The 18,256-nt window shown below is 48.2% G+C and overlaps 1 protein-coding gene across 1 annotated transcript in view; it reads left to right on the plus strand.

The window, feature by feature from the left end:
* Window positions 1-18,256, plus strand: part of BMERB1 (bMERB domain containing 1) — a 106,803-nt gene that overhangs the window by 64,306 nt on the left and 24,241 nt on the right. The window contains exon 2 of the mRNA XM_044233249.1: window positions 1,881-2,004. Coding sequence (XP_044089184.1) covers window positions 1,881-2,004 — 124 coding nt within the window. The remainder of the gene's footprint in view (window positions 1-1,880; window positions 2,005-18,256) is intronic.

Below are 18,256 nucleotides of genomic sequence, written 5' to 3' on the forward strand. Positions count from 1 at the left end.
GGATGCTCGTCACAGGGCTGATTATGGTTGGGGAAATGGAAAACAACCTAAACGTCCGGGGGCTGGTGGAGTGATTCACGATACAGCCACAAATAGAAGACCACGCCACCTTTCCCACTGCTGCAGGGGGGACCATCCAAGGATGCGGGGAAATGCTCACAATACGTTATGTGAAAAGAACAGGTAATAACGTGTGAGCCCCTAGCTTTCTATGGAACTGGACCTGGGTAATGGTGGAAATATAGGTGTACAATGGTGTGGGTGTCTGTGGACATTTTTAACTACGCTAACATTTTAGCATACATTTTTCCAGTTTCCTTTTTTTTTTTTTTAAAGTTATGGCTGTTAGGGCATCTGGGTGGCTCAGTCGGTTGAGCATCTGCCTTCAGCTCAGGCCAGGATCCCAGGGTCCTGGGATCGATCTCCGCATCAGGCTCCCTGCTCAGCGGGAAGGGAGATCATGAGATCATGACCTCAGCTGCTTCTCTCCCTCTCCTCTCCACTCATCTCTCTCATAACACTATCTCTGTCTCTCTCTCAAATAAAAAAATAAAATCTTAAAAAAAAAGTACGTGTATTTACTCCTTATTGCAAGTTTGTACCCTTAAGAAATCTTAAACTACATCAATTTTATCTGCCCTCCCATCCCCTGGTAACCACCATGTTACTGTTTTCTACAAGTCTGACTTTTTAGCTTCCACATGTAAGCAGAGCCATACAGTACTTGTCTTTGTCTCACTTTCCTCACTTAGCATAAGGTGTCCAAGATCCATCCATGTTGTCCTCCTTCCTCGTGGCTGAGTACTATTCCATTTGGAAACTTCATTTGTAATGAAATGCAAATGTAATGAAATGTAAAATTCATTTGCAATGAAATTCCATTTTGTTCCACATGAAAGCATGTAAAAACCCCAGATGTGTTACCCTGAATATGCATACCACATATATAATATATAATCATCTAGTTATTCTAATCATATAAATTATCATATATAGTTATATGATATATAGTTATTCTAATATACAGTTATTCTAATCATATAAATTATCATATATAGGGGCGGCTGGGTGGCTCAGTGGGTTAAAGCCTCTGCCTTTGGTTCAGGTCATGATCTCAGGATCCTGGGATGAGCCCTGCATCGGGCTCTCTGCTCAGCAGGGAGCCTGCTTCCCACCCACCCCTGTCTGTCTCTCTGCCTACTTGTGATCTCTGTCTGTCAAATAAATAAAATCTTTTTAAAAATAAAATAAATTATCATATATATATGTACATATATATATGGGAAGAATGTACATCAAATAAATATGAGGCAGGAAGAATTTCCATCAACATGTAGATTGTGATTCTCTCTGGGGTTCTCTTAGTGGGGGTATGGATGACTTTTTCCTTCATTCCTTTATTTTGCCTAACTGTATGACCTGAATTTTCTACAACAAACTCATATTCTTCCTATTACTATTCCTTACCTTACTTAGTATTCCTGTAAGATACTAGTATTGCTGTAAAAGAATGATAATAAAATGATTTTCTACCCCAAGTTGCCCTTGGTCTTGAAGCTGGGACAAGGGACAAAGAGAGGCTCAGGAGCTGGGACCAGGCAGGGACCGTAAAGCCACATGGATACCCGCGAACAGGTTTGGTGAGCCTGTCTGAGCCTCCTCTTGCCATCCTAACAGGATTCCCATGGAAAGCGTGTTTTCTGGTTTCCAAAGGTTTGACTCCTAAATGCACAGGTGCGGCTCAGAGGGCCATCTGGGTGCCCTCGGTGTGCGCCCAGGGAGCTGGGGCAAGGCTGCTCCCTGGACCGAGGACAAGGATGGTCCTCAGAAACCGGGTGGCCTTGGGTTCTTGACAGCCACGTTTCATGTCTCCTGCGCAGATCAGCTGGACATCATCTCCATGGCAGAGACAACCATGATGCCCGAAGAGATAGAGCTGGAGATGGCGAAAATTCAGCGCCTCCGGGAAGTCTTGGTCCGCCGGGAGTCTGAGCTCAGGTTTATGTGAGTGCCTCGGGGAGGTGGCCGAGAAAAGGAAGTGGCGGGGAGGGGAGGACACACAGAGAAGCTACCGGGGCCAGGCGCTGGGATAAAGGCTTTATGTATATGTCACTGCCTAGAGGAATGGGTATTAGAGTCTTCCATTTTATGACTGATTGATTGATGATTTACTTGGGGGGGGTTTGAACATGAGCGGGGAGGGGCAGAGGGAGAGTCTTAGCAGTCTTGGTGCTGAGCGCAAAGCCCAGTGCAGGGCTCCATCTCACAACCCTGAGATCATGACCTGAGCTGAAACCAAGAGCTGGAGGCTCAACCCACCAGACCCACCCACGTGCCCCAAAGAGCCTTCATTTTTAAACAAGACCTTGAAGTTGGGATTGAATTCAAGCCAGTCTGACTCAAAGACTCCAAGAGCCCAAGCTGCTTCTATGTTTGTTTCTGAGAAGAGAAGAGGGAAGAGAGATAGGCAGACACGGGGACCCAGTGGTGGTATGTGTGTCGGTGTCGTTAAGAGCACAGCCTCTGGGTTCAGATAGTTAAGAGATCCAAAACAGCTGGGAGAGTTTGGGGCTGATTCTCTCTGAGCTTCATTTCCCTGACTTGTGAAATGGGGGGAAATGATAATACCTCTCCTGGGGTCACCGGCAACCCCAGAATCGCATAATTTGACCCAGCCTCCACTGGAAAAAGCAGCAACATCACACCTTCTGGGTGGGCGCTGGAAGGTACACATTCCATTTTCCTTTCACTGATTTCACTGAGGCCCATTATGCAATAAAATACGAATAAAAAACATCTTCCCTTTGATCTGGGGATAAGCGAAACGAATACATACATGAATGTGGAGAGACAATCCCTTCCTCCTCGTGGGTTTTCTGTTTTTTGGTTTTGGGGGGTTTTTTTGGTTTTTGTTTTTCAAAAGAACTTGAGGAAGGCTTGGTTGTATGGGAGAAGCATTGACTAAGACCAGGTGTTTGACTAAGTCAGATGATTCCAGCCCCCAAGATAGCCAGGACCGGGCAGGAGTTTCAGGTGCCTGTGGGTCACCCAAGTACAGAGGAGTGGCGGAAAGTTCTGGGTCTTTGCGCGGGACACCACGGAACTAGACACAGATTCTCGGGGATAGCCCTCAGAGAGGCAAGTAATGGGTAGAGTGACCCCATGGAAACGAGTAGAGAGAAACAGCCAGGATCCACGCATAGGATGGGGCAATGCTGACATCTCCGTGCAGACCCTCCTTCTGGATGGACTCCAGGCAAAGGGAAAATCCAAGAAGTATGGAATGGTTGATAGTTCAGTGGCAGCAAGAGAGTTGGGGATAATCACAGTCTCTAAATAATATAGATGTGCCTTAGAGATATTGTGGGTTCGGTTCCGGGTCCCTGCAGTAAAGCAGAACTCACTATAAAGTGAGTCAGGTGAATTTTTTGGCAGACAGTGAAGTCTGCTGCTTGGATGGATTCTTCTTTCCATGAACAATTTCTCTGCTGCCTGTGATGCTCCTTGACTGCATTTCACCCACAGCAGAACTTCTCCAAACCGGAGTCAGTCCTCCAGATCCCGTCTTTGCTCGTCTACGAGAAGCAGCTCCTTACCTGTTGAAAGTTTTATCAAGACATGGTAGCAATTCAGTCCTGTCTTACGGCTCCACTTCTCATTCCAGTTTTCTTGCTAGTACAGCCACATCTGCACTGACTTCTTCCACCGAAGCCCGGAACCCTCCATTTGTAAAAAATGCGGGATCTTGAGGTGTGCCGGTAGATGCAAATTAAGTCTTTCTTCCTTCTTTCTACCTTTATTCCCCATTCATAAAAATGACCTATGCTAATAGTAATGGTCTTTATTAATTCTGACGGATAGTTTTATGACTGTTCTTCTATTACTTAACATACAACCTTTAATTGGGGCACCTGGGTGGCCCAGTCAGTTAAGCATCCACCTTTGGCTCAGGTCATGACCTCAGAGTCCTGGAATTGAGCCCAATATTGGCTGCACTACTCAGCGGGGAGTGTGATTCTGCCCCCCCCCCAAATAAATAAAATCTTAAAAAAAAAAAAAAGATTCTGTCTCTCCCTCTACCAATTTCTGCTCTCAGGTGAGCTCTCTGTCTTTAAAAAAAAAAAAAAGAAAGAAAGAAAAGAAAAGAAGAGAAAGAAGACGGAGAACCTCTGAGTTCCCTTCAGGCCTCCGGGTGCTCAAGAGGGAGCAAAGTTTGCTCTTGGGACTGCAGGAATAATGGCTGTCACTTTGCATTTACTGACCTTTGCATCCCGTGTGGGTGTGTGCGTGCTCACTATCCCCAGCATCTGGCCCAAACCTGGCACGTGAGCACGCAATGACAAGAACGACTAGCGTGTAGGGTCCAGCTCTGGGCCAAGCATGGCCTGACATTCTTGACTCACTGAATTTCCCCATTGTGCCCACCTAGGGATAAATTGAAAGCAGCTAGGCTCACCACTGTACCACCCACGCCGCAGATACTGGAATAAACCAAGTTATTCAAAGGATACAGAAGGATGTCAGTGTAGTCAGGACCTAAGAGGGGGCTCAGTGCCATTCTCCAGGGGAGGGACCAGCTCCTGGGCCCCCAGGGAATGGGGAGACTTGTTAGGAGCCTGTAGACAATAGTGGGATCTACTGACAGCTCCCCCACCAGGCCCAGCCTGGAAGTGTACCCACCTTGTCAATCTCCGAGGTGTGCGATGGACCCAGGGACCGCAGGATGGAGATCACTGCCCACTCAGACCTGAACAGGGCTAGCAGGCCAGGTGGGGGCCATTCTTGAATTCAGTTTCCTCTCTCTTTCTCGGAGCCAGGCCTTCACACAGCTATAGGGCTCCGATTCTCCCATCCCTATTAGAAAAGAGAAAATCGGAGGTTAAAAAATTTGCCCAAGGTTGCATTAGCTAATCAGAAGCTGAGCTAAGTCAGTGATCCCAGAGTATTGATTCAGTGAGTGAATGAGGGAAGGGAGGAAGGGGGATGGGGAGGAAAGATGGAAATTCTTTACGGAGTATACACCACAAGGGTAGGAATCTTTTCATCTTCCTCACTGTTCTATCTTCCCAGCCTCTTGAATAGGGCTTAGCATTTATTAGGGCAATTAATATTTGCAGAATATTCACATTCCATCCTTTCCCAACAACTTCCCTACACACACACACACACACACACACACACACACACGAGGGCCCCTGGCACAGTGTAAGAGGGAAACAGAATTTTCAGACCATACTAAGCATTTGCAGGCTCAGGCGGGGAAGATCTGAATGACAGGAAGGTGACAGCCATTGACTGAAACTGTCCCAAGGATTGTAGCTGTAATAACCAGGATGAGATTGGTTTTGTCACACCTGCTCCAAAGTAATCAAGTTAATCCCCATCAGCTCCTACGGAGACCATGTGAGTCAGACCACATTTCACGGTTGCCAGTGTCTTCTCACTTTTACTGTCTCCTGCTGTATTGATTGCTTTATGAATGGGCCCAATGGCCGCTGCCCCAACACCCCCAATGTTTAACATTTTTCTTTCATGGACTTCCATGTTCTTGTCTTGCTCGTTCAACCTCTCTTCTTGCCAGGATGGTGAGGAAGTAGAAGAGTGAGATTCACCTAATCCTCGGGGAACTAGCATGGATTCAGGAGAAGTAGAGTCAGGGGTTGTCCTGGCTCTCCTGTGTCCTCAGTGGATGACCTTGGGCACATGACAGAGCATAGAAAAACTGCCGTTTACTCTTTATTCCCTCTCTTCTTTGTCCAGCGCTTCTAGAATGCGAGTACAAACTCCTCGTTGGACCTCCACAATTCCACAATTGTGCAATCCCACGTTGGGTTTTGTCTTGTTCCGCCATCTTGAATTAAGTGAGGTAGAAATGGAAAGGATTTTACTGAGGGAAGCTCAGTGAACCGGATTCCATCAGAACTTTTCCTCACTCTTTCTCTGGAGAGAAGCAATTTATTTGGAACTCAAAATGATGAGCTCTAACTTAGATAGGTGGCCAGGTTTGCAAGTCAACCTCCCAGGAATTCTTGGCAGTGCTCTACAAGGTTCTCAGGGGGCACAGCAGTCAACATTCAGTCAGCCCTTCCAGCGGGCCAGCCCTGAGCACATGTGATCACACCATCTATGAAAAGTACCTACTAATGAAAGGACGAATCAGGGCAACCCCCTATTTTTTTTTTAAAGATTTTATTTATTTGTCAGAAAGAGAGAGAGAGAGCACACAAGCAGGTAGAGAGGCAAGCAGAGGCGGAGAGAGAAGCAGGCTCCCTGCCCAGCAAGGAGCCCGATGCAGGACTTGATCCCAGGATGCTGGGATCATGACCTGAGCCGAAGGCAGCGGCTTAACCCACTGAGTCATCCAGGCTCCTTAGGGCAACCCCCTATTCGCCTTGACTAAGAGCCACAAGGTCAGGCTTGGGGAAGGGCTATGAGTTGACCTTGGGGGTCAACTTATCTTCTCCACCTTCCTCAGCTTCTCCTCTGGTTTACAGATTGCTACATGGCAGCTGGAGCTCTCCCACGTGAAGTTTGGTGATTTTATGAGCTTCATTTGAATGAGTCAGTAAACCCCTCCGTATCACAATCACACCCCTGTAATAGGTACCAAATGGCCGGGAGGTAAAGCCTGGAGTCTGCTTTGTTCTCTCCGTGATCCTCCGTACCACCCACCTCCCGTCCCTCTGCCGCTGCCCTGGGTCCCTACCATTCCCTCTCGCCTGTCCCACCTGGACTGTCGCCAAGCTCAGACTCCTTTTCTCATCTTTAATTCCAGGCACTGAATCACACCATTAGCTTTTCCTAACTTAGCAGCCCGTGCTCGCCTGCCTGGGCTCTCCTGCCGTCTCCGAACAATTCCAGCCCTGCCGTTTCTCTGGGCTTCAGATAATTAAGAATCTTATGCCTCTGAGCAGGGGCAGGGGGGGGGGTTATCTTCATTTTACACCCGCTTGCCGGATTTTCATAAAAGGGATAGCGTGCTCTGTCTCTCGGCTTGCCCTGGGCAGTGGCGGGTTTTAATCAGGGAGTGTCAGCCCCGCAGTGGGGAGGGAAGGCGGGCTTGTGCAGGATGGATTTCAGGAGCATATAGCACTCACTTTCTGCTGTTTCCAGAGTCACAGCCTGAACCTCAGTCACTTGGTTTCATTAAGTAGTATCAGCATGGTGGAGAGGTCAAGTCCTAGGATCCAGATGGCAGGGAGTCTGGTGGGTAGGATAGAAGGTGCATGGGTTGTGAACAGCAGCGTTTTGAGTACTTGCTAGGCTGAACAGCATTCTAAATATTTCATGTGCATTGACTCATTTAATCCTCACTACAACTATAGAGGTAGGCAGCAGCCACATCCCACCCCGCTACTTCTCATCTTATAGAGGACGTGGAAACTAATGCACAGAGAGGTCGAGTCACTTGCCTGGGGTTGCCCAGCGTTCATTAAGTAGCAGATACTGGTTTCTCCAAGTATTCTAGGTCCAGCGTCCATCCCAACCACCATGCTATGGGGGTCTCTCAACTGACTTTGAACCCCAGTTTCTTTCTTTTTTCTCCTTTAAAGATTTTATTTATTTATTTGACAGAGAAAGATCACAAGTAGGCAGAGAGGCAGGCAGAGAGAGAAAGAGGAGGAAGCAGGCTCCCTGCTTAGTAGAGAGCGTGATGTGGGGCTCGATCCCAGGATCCTGGGATCATGACCTGAGCCGAAGGCAGAGGCTTTAACCCAATGAGCCACCTGAACCCCAGTTTCGTCTTGTAACCAACCGTGTGGCCCTGGAGCAGATTTTTAGCTGTGTTTCAGCTTCAGTTTCTCCCTCTGTACAGTGGGGCATCTACGCTTTTCTGGCAGCAAGACAGCCGGAGATGAAAAGAGAGGACGCGTCTGAAAGTAGGTGGCTTTTCCTCCTAAGGAAATAAGCAAATCCTCCCTTTCACGGTTAACGCCATGCTTTGAAGGATCACAGGAGATCAGGGTGCTGAGTCATCCCCAGAGAACACCCAGAACATGCTCCTCTCCCCGGGAAGCTGGGGAACGGCTCTCTACCAGTAAGACCAGCTCCACCCCGGGGCCTTGACTTTATTATTACCCGTGTTATTTTTAAAAATGTTTTATACACCTGCATTTTTTTTTTTTTTTTTGGTCTTCAACGAGCTGACGATTCTCAAGTCCTTTAGGAAGAGCTTCAAGCCAAGGGCAAAAATGAAGCCTGTGCGTTTATGTAACTTGACACATCTTAGCCACGTTCGGGAATTCTGCCTCACACCCGTTGCACTCCGGGTTTTAAATAGCATCCTCTAAGAACAGGTCACTGTTGACAGAGCCACTGTAGGTATCAGGTGGGAAGAGATGCTCTCAATGCAGAAGATCTGAAAAGCTTTTTTTTTTTTTGGGCAAAATGTGCACAGATTTGAGGAGTTCGGGGTGGGGGGGAAGGAAAGAGGGAGGGGTAGGGAAATGGAGGGAGAAGGAGAGAGGATGGAGGACGTTGCAGGTTGGACCTCTGAGCGGAAAGATCCTCCTGAATTTCTAAGCATGCCAGGAGGTAGGGATGGGCGTGGGAAACTGGGCTGATCAAATGGAGAAAGATTATGTCCCCCACTCGACAAGTTTCTGCTGTTCCAAGTTGCCTTTTGCAGTCAGAACACACTTCAGGAAAGGAAACTCTTCTCCCTGGGAACTCAGACGGTCTTACCATCCAGGACTTGGTTCTCTTACCTCCGAGGATCTGAGCGTCCTGTTTGCTGGTGAGCTGGGAGGGAGATCACAACAGTAGGCTCTTGTGATGGTGAAGTTTATGTGTCAGCTTGACTGGGGCTGTGGGGTCGCCAGGCATTTGGTTTTATGTTATTCTGGGGAGTCCATGCGGGGAATTCTGGGTGAGACGAGACATTTGGATCAGTGGACGGAGTAAAGCAGATTTCCTTTCCCGGAGCGGGTGGCCTCGTGCAACCCACTGAAGGCCTGAAAAGAACAAAAAGGCTGAGAAAGCGGGAAATTTGCCTGCTTTCAGCTGCGATATTGATCTTTTCCTTCCCTGTGGACTTGAACTGAAAAATCAACTCTTCTTGGGGCTTGAGCCTGCCAGCTTTTGGCCTGGGGCTATACCATCGGTGCTCCTGCTTCTCCAGGTGGCTGACGATAGATCTTGGGACTTCTCAGCCTTGATGATCAAGTGAGACCCTTCCTTATAATGAAATAATCAATCGCTCAGTCAGTCAATCAAATCTCCTATTGCTTCTGTTCCATGAGAGAATCCTGACTACCACAGTCCTGTTTATTCTCAGAAACTTCCATCTGGATGCTTTCTCTGGCTAGCAAAGACCTAGGAAGTTGGCAAAGGCTGATTAAGATGAAGGGATACTGGCTCTAGCACTTTGTAGAACAATCTGGAATTACCTAGTAAAAATGAGCATATACTTACTCCACAACCAGTAGTTTCTCTGTTGGGGATACCCTGGAGCGGCTCTGTTATGACTGGGCAAGCCCGAGCTCCATGAGGCTATTTCAATTTAAATTCATGGAAATAAAATGAAAAGTATAGTCCTTCATTAGTGCTACTACATTTCAAGGGCTCATTCATCGACTAAGCCCAATAGCTGTTCTATTGGAAAGCATCCGCACTGTTGTACATTTCTATCAATCTAGCACTGCCCTAAAGAAACTCTCATACTGACTCGCTCTCGGACACTCTCTCTCAGTGACCGAGCCACCCAGGCACCCTTACCTGTTCCTTTTTAAATGAAAAATGCTAAGAAACGGAAGCAAGTTTATGATCTTGGATATCTTTGCATCAATGTCTCAGATACATCGAACCCAGTATGTCCAGGTCCAAACTGATGATCCCCGTGCCATCCCCCAGGCCTGCCCCCACCAAGCGCAGCTCTGCAAGCGGCCCGGCACCACCATCTACCACGGAAATGCCAAATGCTGAAGTCAGACATCATTCTTGACTCCTTCCAATTTGCCGCCTTGCGTATTCAATCCATTCCCAAACGGAGTCCATTTTACCCCCTACAGTAGTTTTAAAAACTGTCCACTTTCCTCCATCGTCATGGCCAATACCCAAGTGCACATTCCCACCTGTGTCCCTGATCTCAAGAACCTCCCAGCCTTCTACCCAGCTGCCCTCCGGACCAGGGTACCACAGCCAGAGGGAGCCTTTGGAAATGCAAATGAGACCATGCTCCCAGTTTTAAACACTTTCCAGAATGTGTTAGTGTGATCAAAATAACACATATACCGCCAGGTCCACTCCTGTCTCTTCTGCTTTCTGTTCTCCCTTCATTGTTCCTCCGCCCCAGCCCCTACCCCTGATCTGTACCCCCCACACACTCCACGCCCTTTCCTGCCACTGAGGCCATTTTCCATGCTGTTCCCTCTGCCTGGACCCCTTTTCCCACCATCCTCTTTACCTGGTTGACTTTCCCTCTCCCTCCAGAGCTCAGATCCAGGGAAGGGAAGCCTTCCCAGGACCTCCCGGTCTGTGTCCAGTGTTATCCCCCAACCACTGTCCTTTTCTTAGAAGACTTTCCCTCCACTTAGATCTCCGTGCATTGGTGTGAGTATGTGCTCACTGTCCTTCTCCCAGACACCCGCCTTGCTGAGAACAGAGACTGATCTGTTTTCACCCCCAGCACCTCCCCAAATTCCGAGCAGGTGCACAGTGAATACTTACATCATCGATGAATAAGAGCTCATCTTCCCGCTTCTCCCAGTGCCTGACCCATTGCAAGGGCTCCCCTGGGGCTGGCAAGTCCAGGTAGTGAGAGGGGCCTGGCCCTGCGAGGGTTAGACAGATGGTGGATCCAGTTCATAGCATTCCAGCGGAATGACAGCATGACACACAACTTGCCGTGTAGACACTTTGCAAAGTGTATGAGTTTCCCATGGCTGCTGTAACAAAGTCCCACAGAGTTGGTGTCTTAAAATAACACATATATGCTCTTACACTTCTGGAGACCAGAGGCCTGAAATCGGCATCACTGGGCTGAAATCAAGCGTCCGTGGGATCATGCTTCTCCTGGAGGCTGCAGGGGAGAATCTTTTTCCTCATGTTTTCCAGTTTCTAGGGCTGCGTTTCTCACAGTCCTTGGCTGGTGGGCCCTTCTGCCCCTGTCAAAGCCAGTAGAAGGGAATTTTTAAATCTCTCTCTGCTGACATGATCCCATCTCCTTTCTCTTCTCCACCCAAATCTCACTCTGTCTCCCTCTTATGAGGCTATTTGTGAGTACATTTAGAAACCGCCCAAATAACCCAGGGAAATCTCTCCATCTCAAGATCCTTAATGTAATTCTACCCGCAATGTCCCCCATATTCCTAGTTTCCAGGGATTAGGCCATCATATCTCTGGGGGACATTATCCAGCAGGCCACATTAGGAGAGACAGCAAGTCGCAGTGGGGCTCAGCATCGAGCTGGAGTCTCAGCGTGGCCACGATGGTGACAGATAGGGCCGTGACTGAGCTGAACAGAGGGGAAGGCACTCTCTACATGGAGAATGTACATTGCTTGATCTTATGCTAAATTCTCATTATTTTTTGAAATCTCCCAAAGAAGGGGCATCTTATGAGACAGAGAGAGGGAGAGGGAGCGCCTTGGTAATGCACACACGGCGGCCTGACAATTAAGGGTTTTCTCACTCTCACTGCGTGTTTCTGGAGCAGTGCTGATTTGAATGGCAGCAGAACTTGAGAAGGGCTCGGCAGTATCACTTGATGATCTCAGCGGAGGGTTCAGCTTTTCCTTGGCGCGTATGGAATCAGATAACGCTGGACTGGGCTGACTTCATTTCCACATTGTCTCTTCCCATGAGAGCCAGCCCTCCCTTGGTATTTCCCAGGCAGGATGCTCACAGAGAAAAGGAAGGACGGAAGGTACAAACGGCTTAGAGGGTGTGCCTTGGTGTTTCCCGTCCATGAGCTTTGCTGGCCCCCATCCTCCAAGAAATGTAAATATCCTGATTTACATCTTTCACTTTATTTAATTGGCTGCTATTCGTTGAATGATCAGATACGTGGATTTTTTTTTTCCTTCTGGAATTTTGACCCACTCTGGGTCTTTCTTTCCTCCATCCCCTAAAATCCTCAGGTGTTTTGAATTATATGAAGTCAATCCAAGACACTCCTAGTTGGGGTTCTGCCACTGGGAAGGAAGCCTGTGTTGTCACTTCTGGGTGTCCTCATCTTGGACAGTATGGCCTTCTGATCAAGAGAGAGACCTATACTTGCTCTAGGTTAGATTATACGTACGTTGGAACTCTAGCTCTGCCATTTACAGGCTGTTTAGTCTTGGTCAAATATTTAACCTCTCTGAGCCCCAGCGGTCTCACCTGTCAAACGGCAATGGCCCCAACATTGCACAGGGTGGTTATGGGGAGTAAAGGAAGTCATTTATACATGAAGTGCCCGGACCAGTGCCTGCCACAATGTAAGTACTCAGGAAATGTTACTTCCCTTTGCTTCCGGAAGAAATCGAGTTTGGAAAAGAACAGATGTCTTTGTAAGAGCAGACGTTGGGCCCACACTCTTGGTTACTAGTTGTACAATTATTCATCTTGAATAGGGGGCACGGGAGAAGGGATGGAGATTGGAAGGTAGACTGAAGCTCTCCTCCATGACAAGGAATTTCAGACTGGAGAGAAGGCTCAGGGGCACTTGAGATGTGTCTCGAGACAACTGAAGGACTGCCTGGTAGAAGAGGGAGTCATTTTCTTCTTTGTGCAACCGGAACCAAACACAGATGTCGCTGGCGAATCAGGTTACCATCTCAGCCTGAGAGAGGGCACCCCAAACACTTGGAGCTGTAAAAAGTGGGAGACTTGGGAGATCTTGAGTTTCCATACCTGGGGATGTTCAAATGTTGATTTATTCCTTCCTTCATGCAGCCGGCATCTATGATATTATTACCATGGGTCAGGTCCTGGGAACATGGGAATGAACAGTGTAGACGAAAGCTCTGTCTTAATGCCATCTGGGGGAAGACATTAAAAAATGCATGACTCCTGGGAAGGATACGGAAGCTTCAGATGGGTGATGGAGAGGAGGGACAGTGAGTGCCAGGATTCTATGCTCAATTCTTAAGGTCTCTGTCTCTCCTTACACCCCTCTGCAGGCCAGAGCTGACTGGTCCAGACTGACTCAGAGTCTCTCTCCTTGGGATACAGGGAGACTGGGCCAGTTCGGTGATGGATCTGCAAACCAAAGTCAGTGGATGAGCACAGAAAGCCTGTCTTTGGGAAGGAAGGAGAATAGCACAGCTGCCTCAGAGTAGCAAACAAGAGACACTGTCGTCTCGGAAAGCAGAGAACGATCTCGGCGATGACATTCCCATTCCAGTCCCCAAGCAGCTCAGCTGAACTGGGCCTTTCTATAGGATGTTGTATCTTCTTACCCCCTGGGTGTCTGCTGTCCGGACCCTTGGAGAAAGGCCTCACACTTGTGTGGCCGCAGCCTGGGGAAACCCCAAATCTTCCGCTGTGCTGTTAGTGAATTTCAGGATTTCCCTGCTCAGCTTTTCTCTGCCCCCAGGCTTGGTTCCCTGCATCCTGGAACCCCATCCGCGTGGGTAGGTGACTTGGATGCTTCACCAGTTTCCATAACGACAGAACAGGACAAAGCCCTATGCTACTTCCACAGGTCATTCGAGGAGTTGAAGGGCTTGCACTGAGCCCTTCACAGCTATTTAAAAACCCAGCTTGACATTCTCTGCTAATGGGCTCCTTTTAGGCATCTTGTACCAAGCGGTTGCTTTTTCCTGGCCCTTCTCTACTTCCAGGGCCCTGGCTCATCCACCTAGCTCAGACCTCTCCGTTCCCAGGAAGACAACTTCCCCTTCCTGTGGTTTTTTTTTTTTTTTTTAAGATTTTATTTATTTATTTGACAGACAGAGATCATAAGTAGGCAGAGAAGCAGGCAGAGAGAAAGGAGGAAGCAGGCTCCCCGCTGAGCAGAGAGCCCGATATGGGGCTTGATCCCAGGACCCGGGGACCATGACCTGAGCTGAAGGCAGAGGATTTAACCCACTGAGCCATGCAGGTGCCCTCTTTTTTTTTTTTTTTTTAAAGATATGTTTCAGGGAGGGACAGAGGGAGAGAGAGAATCTCAAGCTGACTCCATGCCGAAAAGTCATGGGCCAAAACCAAGAGTCAGATGCTCAATTGACTGAGCCACCCAGGTGCACCCTCCTTTCAGTCTCACGCAGAGCAATTTCACCTGCTTCCAAAAAGCCATTGTGCCAAAAGACACCTGGGCTCTTGGACACATTACCCCAGCTGTTTGTCAGGTTAAGATTCTGAGCAAAAACTCTTTCTTCCCCAAGATAAATCTGGGCACCAGCTGTCAAAGTGATAACATTTCTCCCCTTTTTTTTTTTTTTTTTTTTGGTTAAACTATCTTTCATCAGATGAGCTTGAGACGATTTCTGTTCCTTCTAGCCCATGCTGGGAGGGTCTGTCGAAACCATAGCTCAGTCAGGAGCCCCAGAATCCTATTCCTTGTCTGTTTCCGGGTTGAAGGTGGGAGATCCAAGAGGCAGACAGGAAGTGCAGTGTTGATTCACTGAGGGCCGCCATGTTTGGATGAGGAGGCAATCAGATAGAGAAGGCATGGAGGTTCCAGCTCCTCCTGACTTTCGCCGACTTCCCAGCTTGTCATCCCCAGGGCTGGCCCTGCTGACCAACAGCAGTCCTCCATCTCTTAGACCCTTGGAAGCCAAAACAACAGCCTCCCAAAGACCCCTCCACTTGCCTTCCCTCCCATACCTTGATGGTTGTATGTACCTGACTTCTCATACGGCTGGTGACTCCTCTGGTCTTCTGCCACCCCTCCCAGACCTGCGTGTCCCCAACTCCTCCCACGATGGTGAGAAGTCCAGTTCCTACAGTGTATCCCTTGCCCCATAATTCATGGTGGTTCTGCTTTCCTGAAGGAGCCCTGACTGACACACATCCAGAGCCTTTCCAGAAGAGCCTCATCTTCTTATTTTCTTTTCCTAATTTTTTCTTGATGAGAATTGGCCTCAGTCTGAAAGTGTAAAATCTGCCCAGCATTAGCATGGCTCCTGGAACGGCAATAGGTACTTCTCTTTCCAGTTGATTCTAACCGTGATCAGAATCAGAATGAAATGTATGTTTGTGGTCTCTCGTGGCTCATGAAAATCCCAAAGCCATCTGTTGTCTTCATCCTCGTGTCCGTTATCAAAATACACTGATTAGGCCTTTAATTGAACCTGGTGCCGTATTTATAGAGAAATTCACAACAATTAGCTTTCTAAAAGCTTATCACCAGAACCCGAATATATAATCATTCAGCGACAGTCACTTTCAACTCGCTCCGTGGCCTACCTGTGTTTGCCCTCAAAAAACCAAGACACAGTCTCTCTTTTTTTTTTTTTCCAAGAGATCAAGTGAGCGAGCTGAGAGCTGGCAGATGGGGAATTTCTGAGCTTCTTCACCAAACTGCAGAGGGATTTGGGGGATCAGAATAGAATAGGATCAATGTGGATTCTGGAGCCGGGTGGTGCAGGGAGTCACTCCCAGCCTTACCACGGACGGACTGCAGAAACTTTAAGCTTTGAGTCCCTCATCTGTAAAACTGGTACAAATATAATTTCACACCCTTTCGAATGAAGAATAAATGAATGATTGTGCATAAAGAACTAGTATAGAGCTCAGCTCCTGTAAGCACTTCCGATGTAGTCATGAGAAAGCTTATCCATGCCTTCTGTGACCCCAGGAGGGAGTCGAGGACCTCGAGTTTGGCCGGAGACAGAAATGGTGCAATTATAAAATGAGATCTGAATTTCACTTTGAAAGCAGCACTTTAGAAAATGCTGAATAAGCTAACATTTTGGCTTCCCGTGAGGTTTCCCCAGATAGAGCTTGGTGAGCTGGACCAGGTTATGAAAAGGGACCCCTGCATTTTCCTTCCTCCGGCAGAGGGTGATTATCAGGTGCTGGTGCTGGTGTGCGAATCCTGACCGGCAGTCTTCAAGCCCATTCTCCCTTCAAGTCTTGCCGGAATCAGAGCACCTTCACCCCAGACTAATTTTTAAGCAGCCCCCAAGACAGCCTTGCCAATGCTGTCTCTCCTTGTCTCCAGGTGCTGGTGCTGCCTCTTAGACGTGCTAGGACTGGCCTTTCGGATTCTGGGGGAAAATTCCACCTGCTGCTAGGACAATTTAGAGAGGATATGTCTCAGGCTGTGATGATCTCGGATTAAATTCAGGGAGACTTGCCCAGGGCATCATTAACTGCCTGGAGGAGTCAGTCCTCCAGCCATCTGTCGTCTGCCATGCCTCTGTCTGGTTTTTCCTTTGGTCATATTGAGCCATCTTGAGAAACTTGGAGAGGTCCTCTCCTCTTGCTGCGTTGGCACGGTGAATGAGAAACACAGCGTGGTCAGGGGTTCAATGTTGGGGCTGAACCAGCACCAGACTTAGAGATGGTACCTGCGTTGAGATCTTGGCTGTGGGACCAAGTGCTGCTGGGGAATGTGACGTAGTCAGCAACAGCTAGAGGAAGCCTATTGGAGTGATCGAAGGTCAAGAACTTTATTTGGGTAAGAGCTGATATCCCAGCGGAGCCACTCACCTGCTCTGTGATCTTGGGAAAATTGCTTACCTTCTCTGTAACTCTTTGGTTTAGTGTTTGATGTTTTTGAGCAAATACACATCCTTCTTCCATACCAACTTTCTGATTCTCTGACCCCAACTGAATATCCAACCATTTAATTCAATTTTGACAGCACCTACCTGGAGTTAGGTCGGATCCCACAAGTTAAAGGGCTCATTCCCTGCCAAGACTGCACTCACTTCAGATGCTGGTCACAACTCGGGGGCATACCTACACTTCTGTCCAGCCAACTACAATTTTGGGGTTCCCACATCCTTCCCCCTAGATTGGATAATTCGCTAAATTGGCTCAGAAAATTTAGGAAAGCATTTTTGCTTGTGTTGACTGGTGTATTCTGAAGGCTACAACTCGGGAACAGCCAAATGGAAGAGAGGTGTGGGGCACAAGACAGGGATGGTGGGGTGATGCCGAGCTTCCATACCCTTTCCAGGCACACTAGCCTGCCCAGCCCATGTGCGTCCACCAAGCCAGAAACTCCTTGAATCTCACTGTTCAAGCGTTTTTATAACTCAGTCTGCATTCCTTTCCTCTCTCTTCCGAGGCTGGGGAGGGAGGTAGGGACTGACAGCTCACCTTCTAATCACAGGTTTGGTCTTTCTGGTAGACCAGCCCCTACATGACACTAACGTGTAGTTCCACTCTGATCACCTCATTGGCAGGAACTCGGGCGTTTGTTCTCAAGGGGATCATTAGGAATGACAAAAGACACTCCTTTCCCTCGGGAAATTCCACCCAGGGTTTTAAGAGCTCTGTGCTAGGAGCTAGGGACAAAGACCAAATATATTTTATGATCGTTCCACTGGGATACTTCCCAGACCCACAGGTGGAGGCCTGAAACCACATAGATCACCAAACTCTACATGTATACCATGCTTTTTCTTAAGACATACATACCTATGAGAAAGGTTCATTTATAAATTAGGCACAGTAAGAGATTAACAGTAGCTAACAATAAAACAGAACAATTATTAACAATACAGTGTATAAAAGAAATGTGAATGTGGCCTCCCTACATCTTGGAGCTGACCCTTGTTGAAGGCATTTGAAGAGGCTCCTGATGGCAGGGATGGGACAAAGGACGGGGGTCCTGGGGGCAGAACGGGACAAGCTGGCGTGTCTGTGGAGCACTTCTAGTCAGTGTGTTGTAGTGACATTCGTCAGGGCTCCGGAGTCAGACTGCCTCCTTGCAAATCTTGCCTCCGTCCTTTGTCAGCTCTGTGATATTGGACAATTTACTCAACCTCTTTGAGCCTTCTATAAAGTTAAGAATGATAATGCCTGCCCTATAGATTAAATGAGACAGTGCCAGGTCCAGTTCCAGACCGGGGTCCGTGCTCAGGTGAAGGCTAGGGGCTGTTAGTACTAGACGTGCTAGTAGGTTTGGCAGAGGAGCTGGTGCATGGGAGGGAGCTCAGCAGATAGCCGAGAAAGGACTGCGCAGGAGGGCCCCAGCGCCACCCAGAGGGGGGTCAAGAATAGAATATTGATACCCGAATGCAAAGCAGGATATGTAATTGGATTTCTCTGGGCGGGGGGTGTGTGACTCACCCCCTTTGATAAATGCTGTTGCCCTCCTGAGGTCTCTATCATGCGATTTGGAAAATTTTCCACCTGCACTCGCCATCTCGAGGTTC

This window comes from Neovison vison, chromosome 14 (assembly GCF_020171115.1).
Source record: "Neovison vison isolate M4711 chromosome 14, ASM_NN_V1, whole genome shotgun sequence".
Classification (NCBI taxonomy): Eukaryota; Metazoa; Chordata; class Mammalia; order Carnivora; family Mustelidae; genus Neogale; species Neogale vison.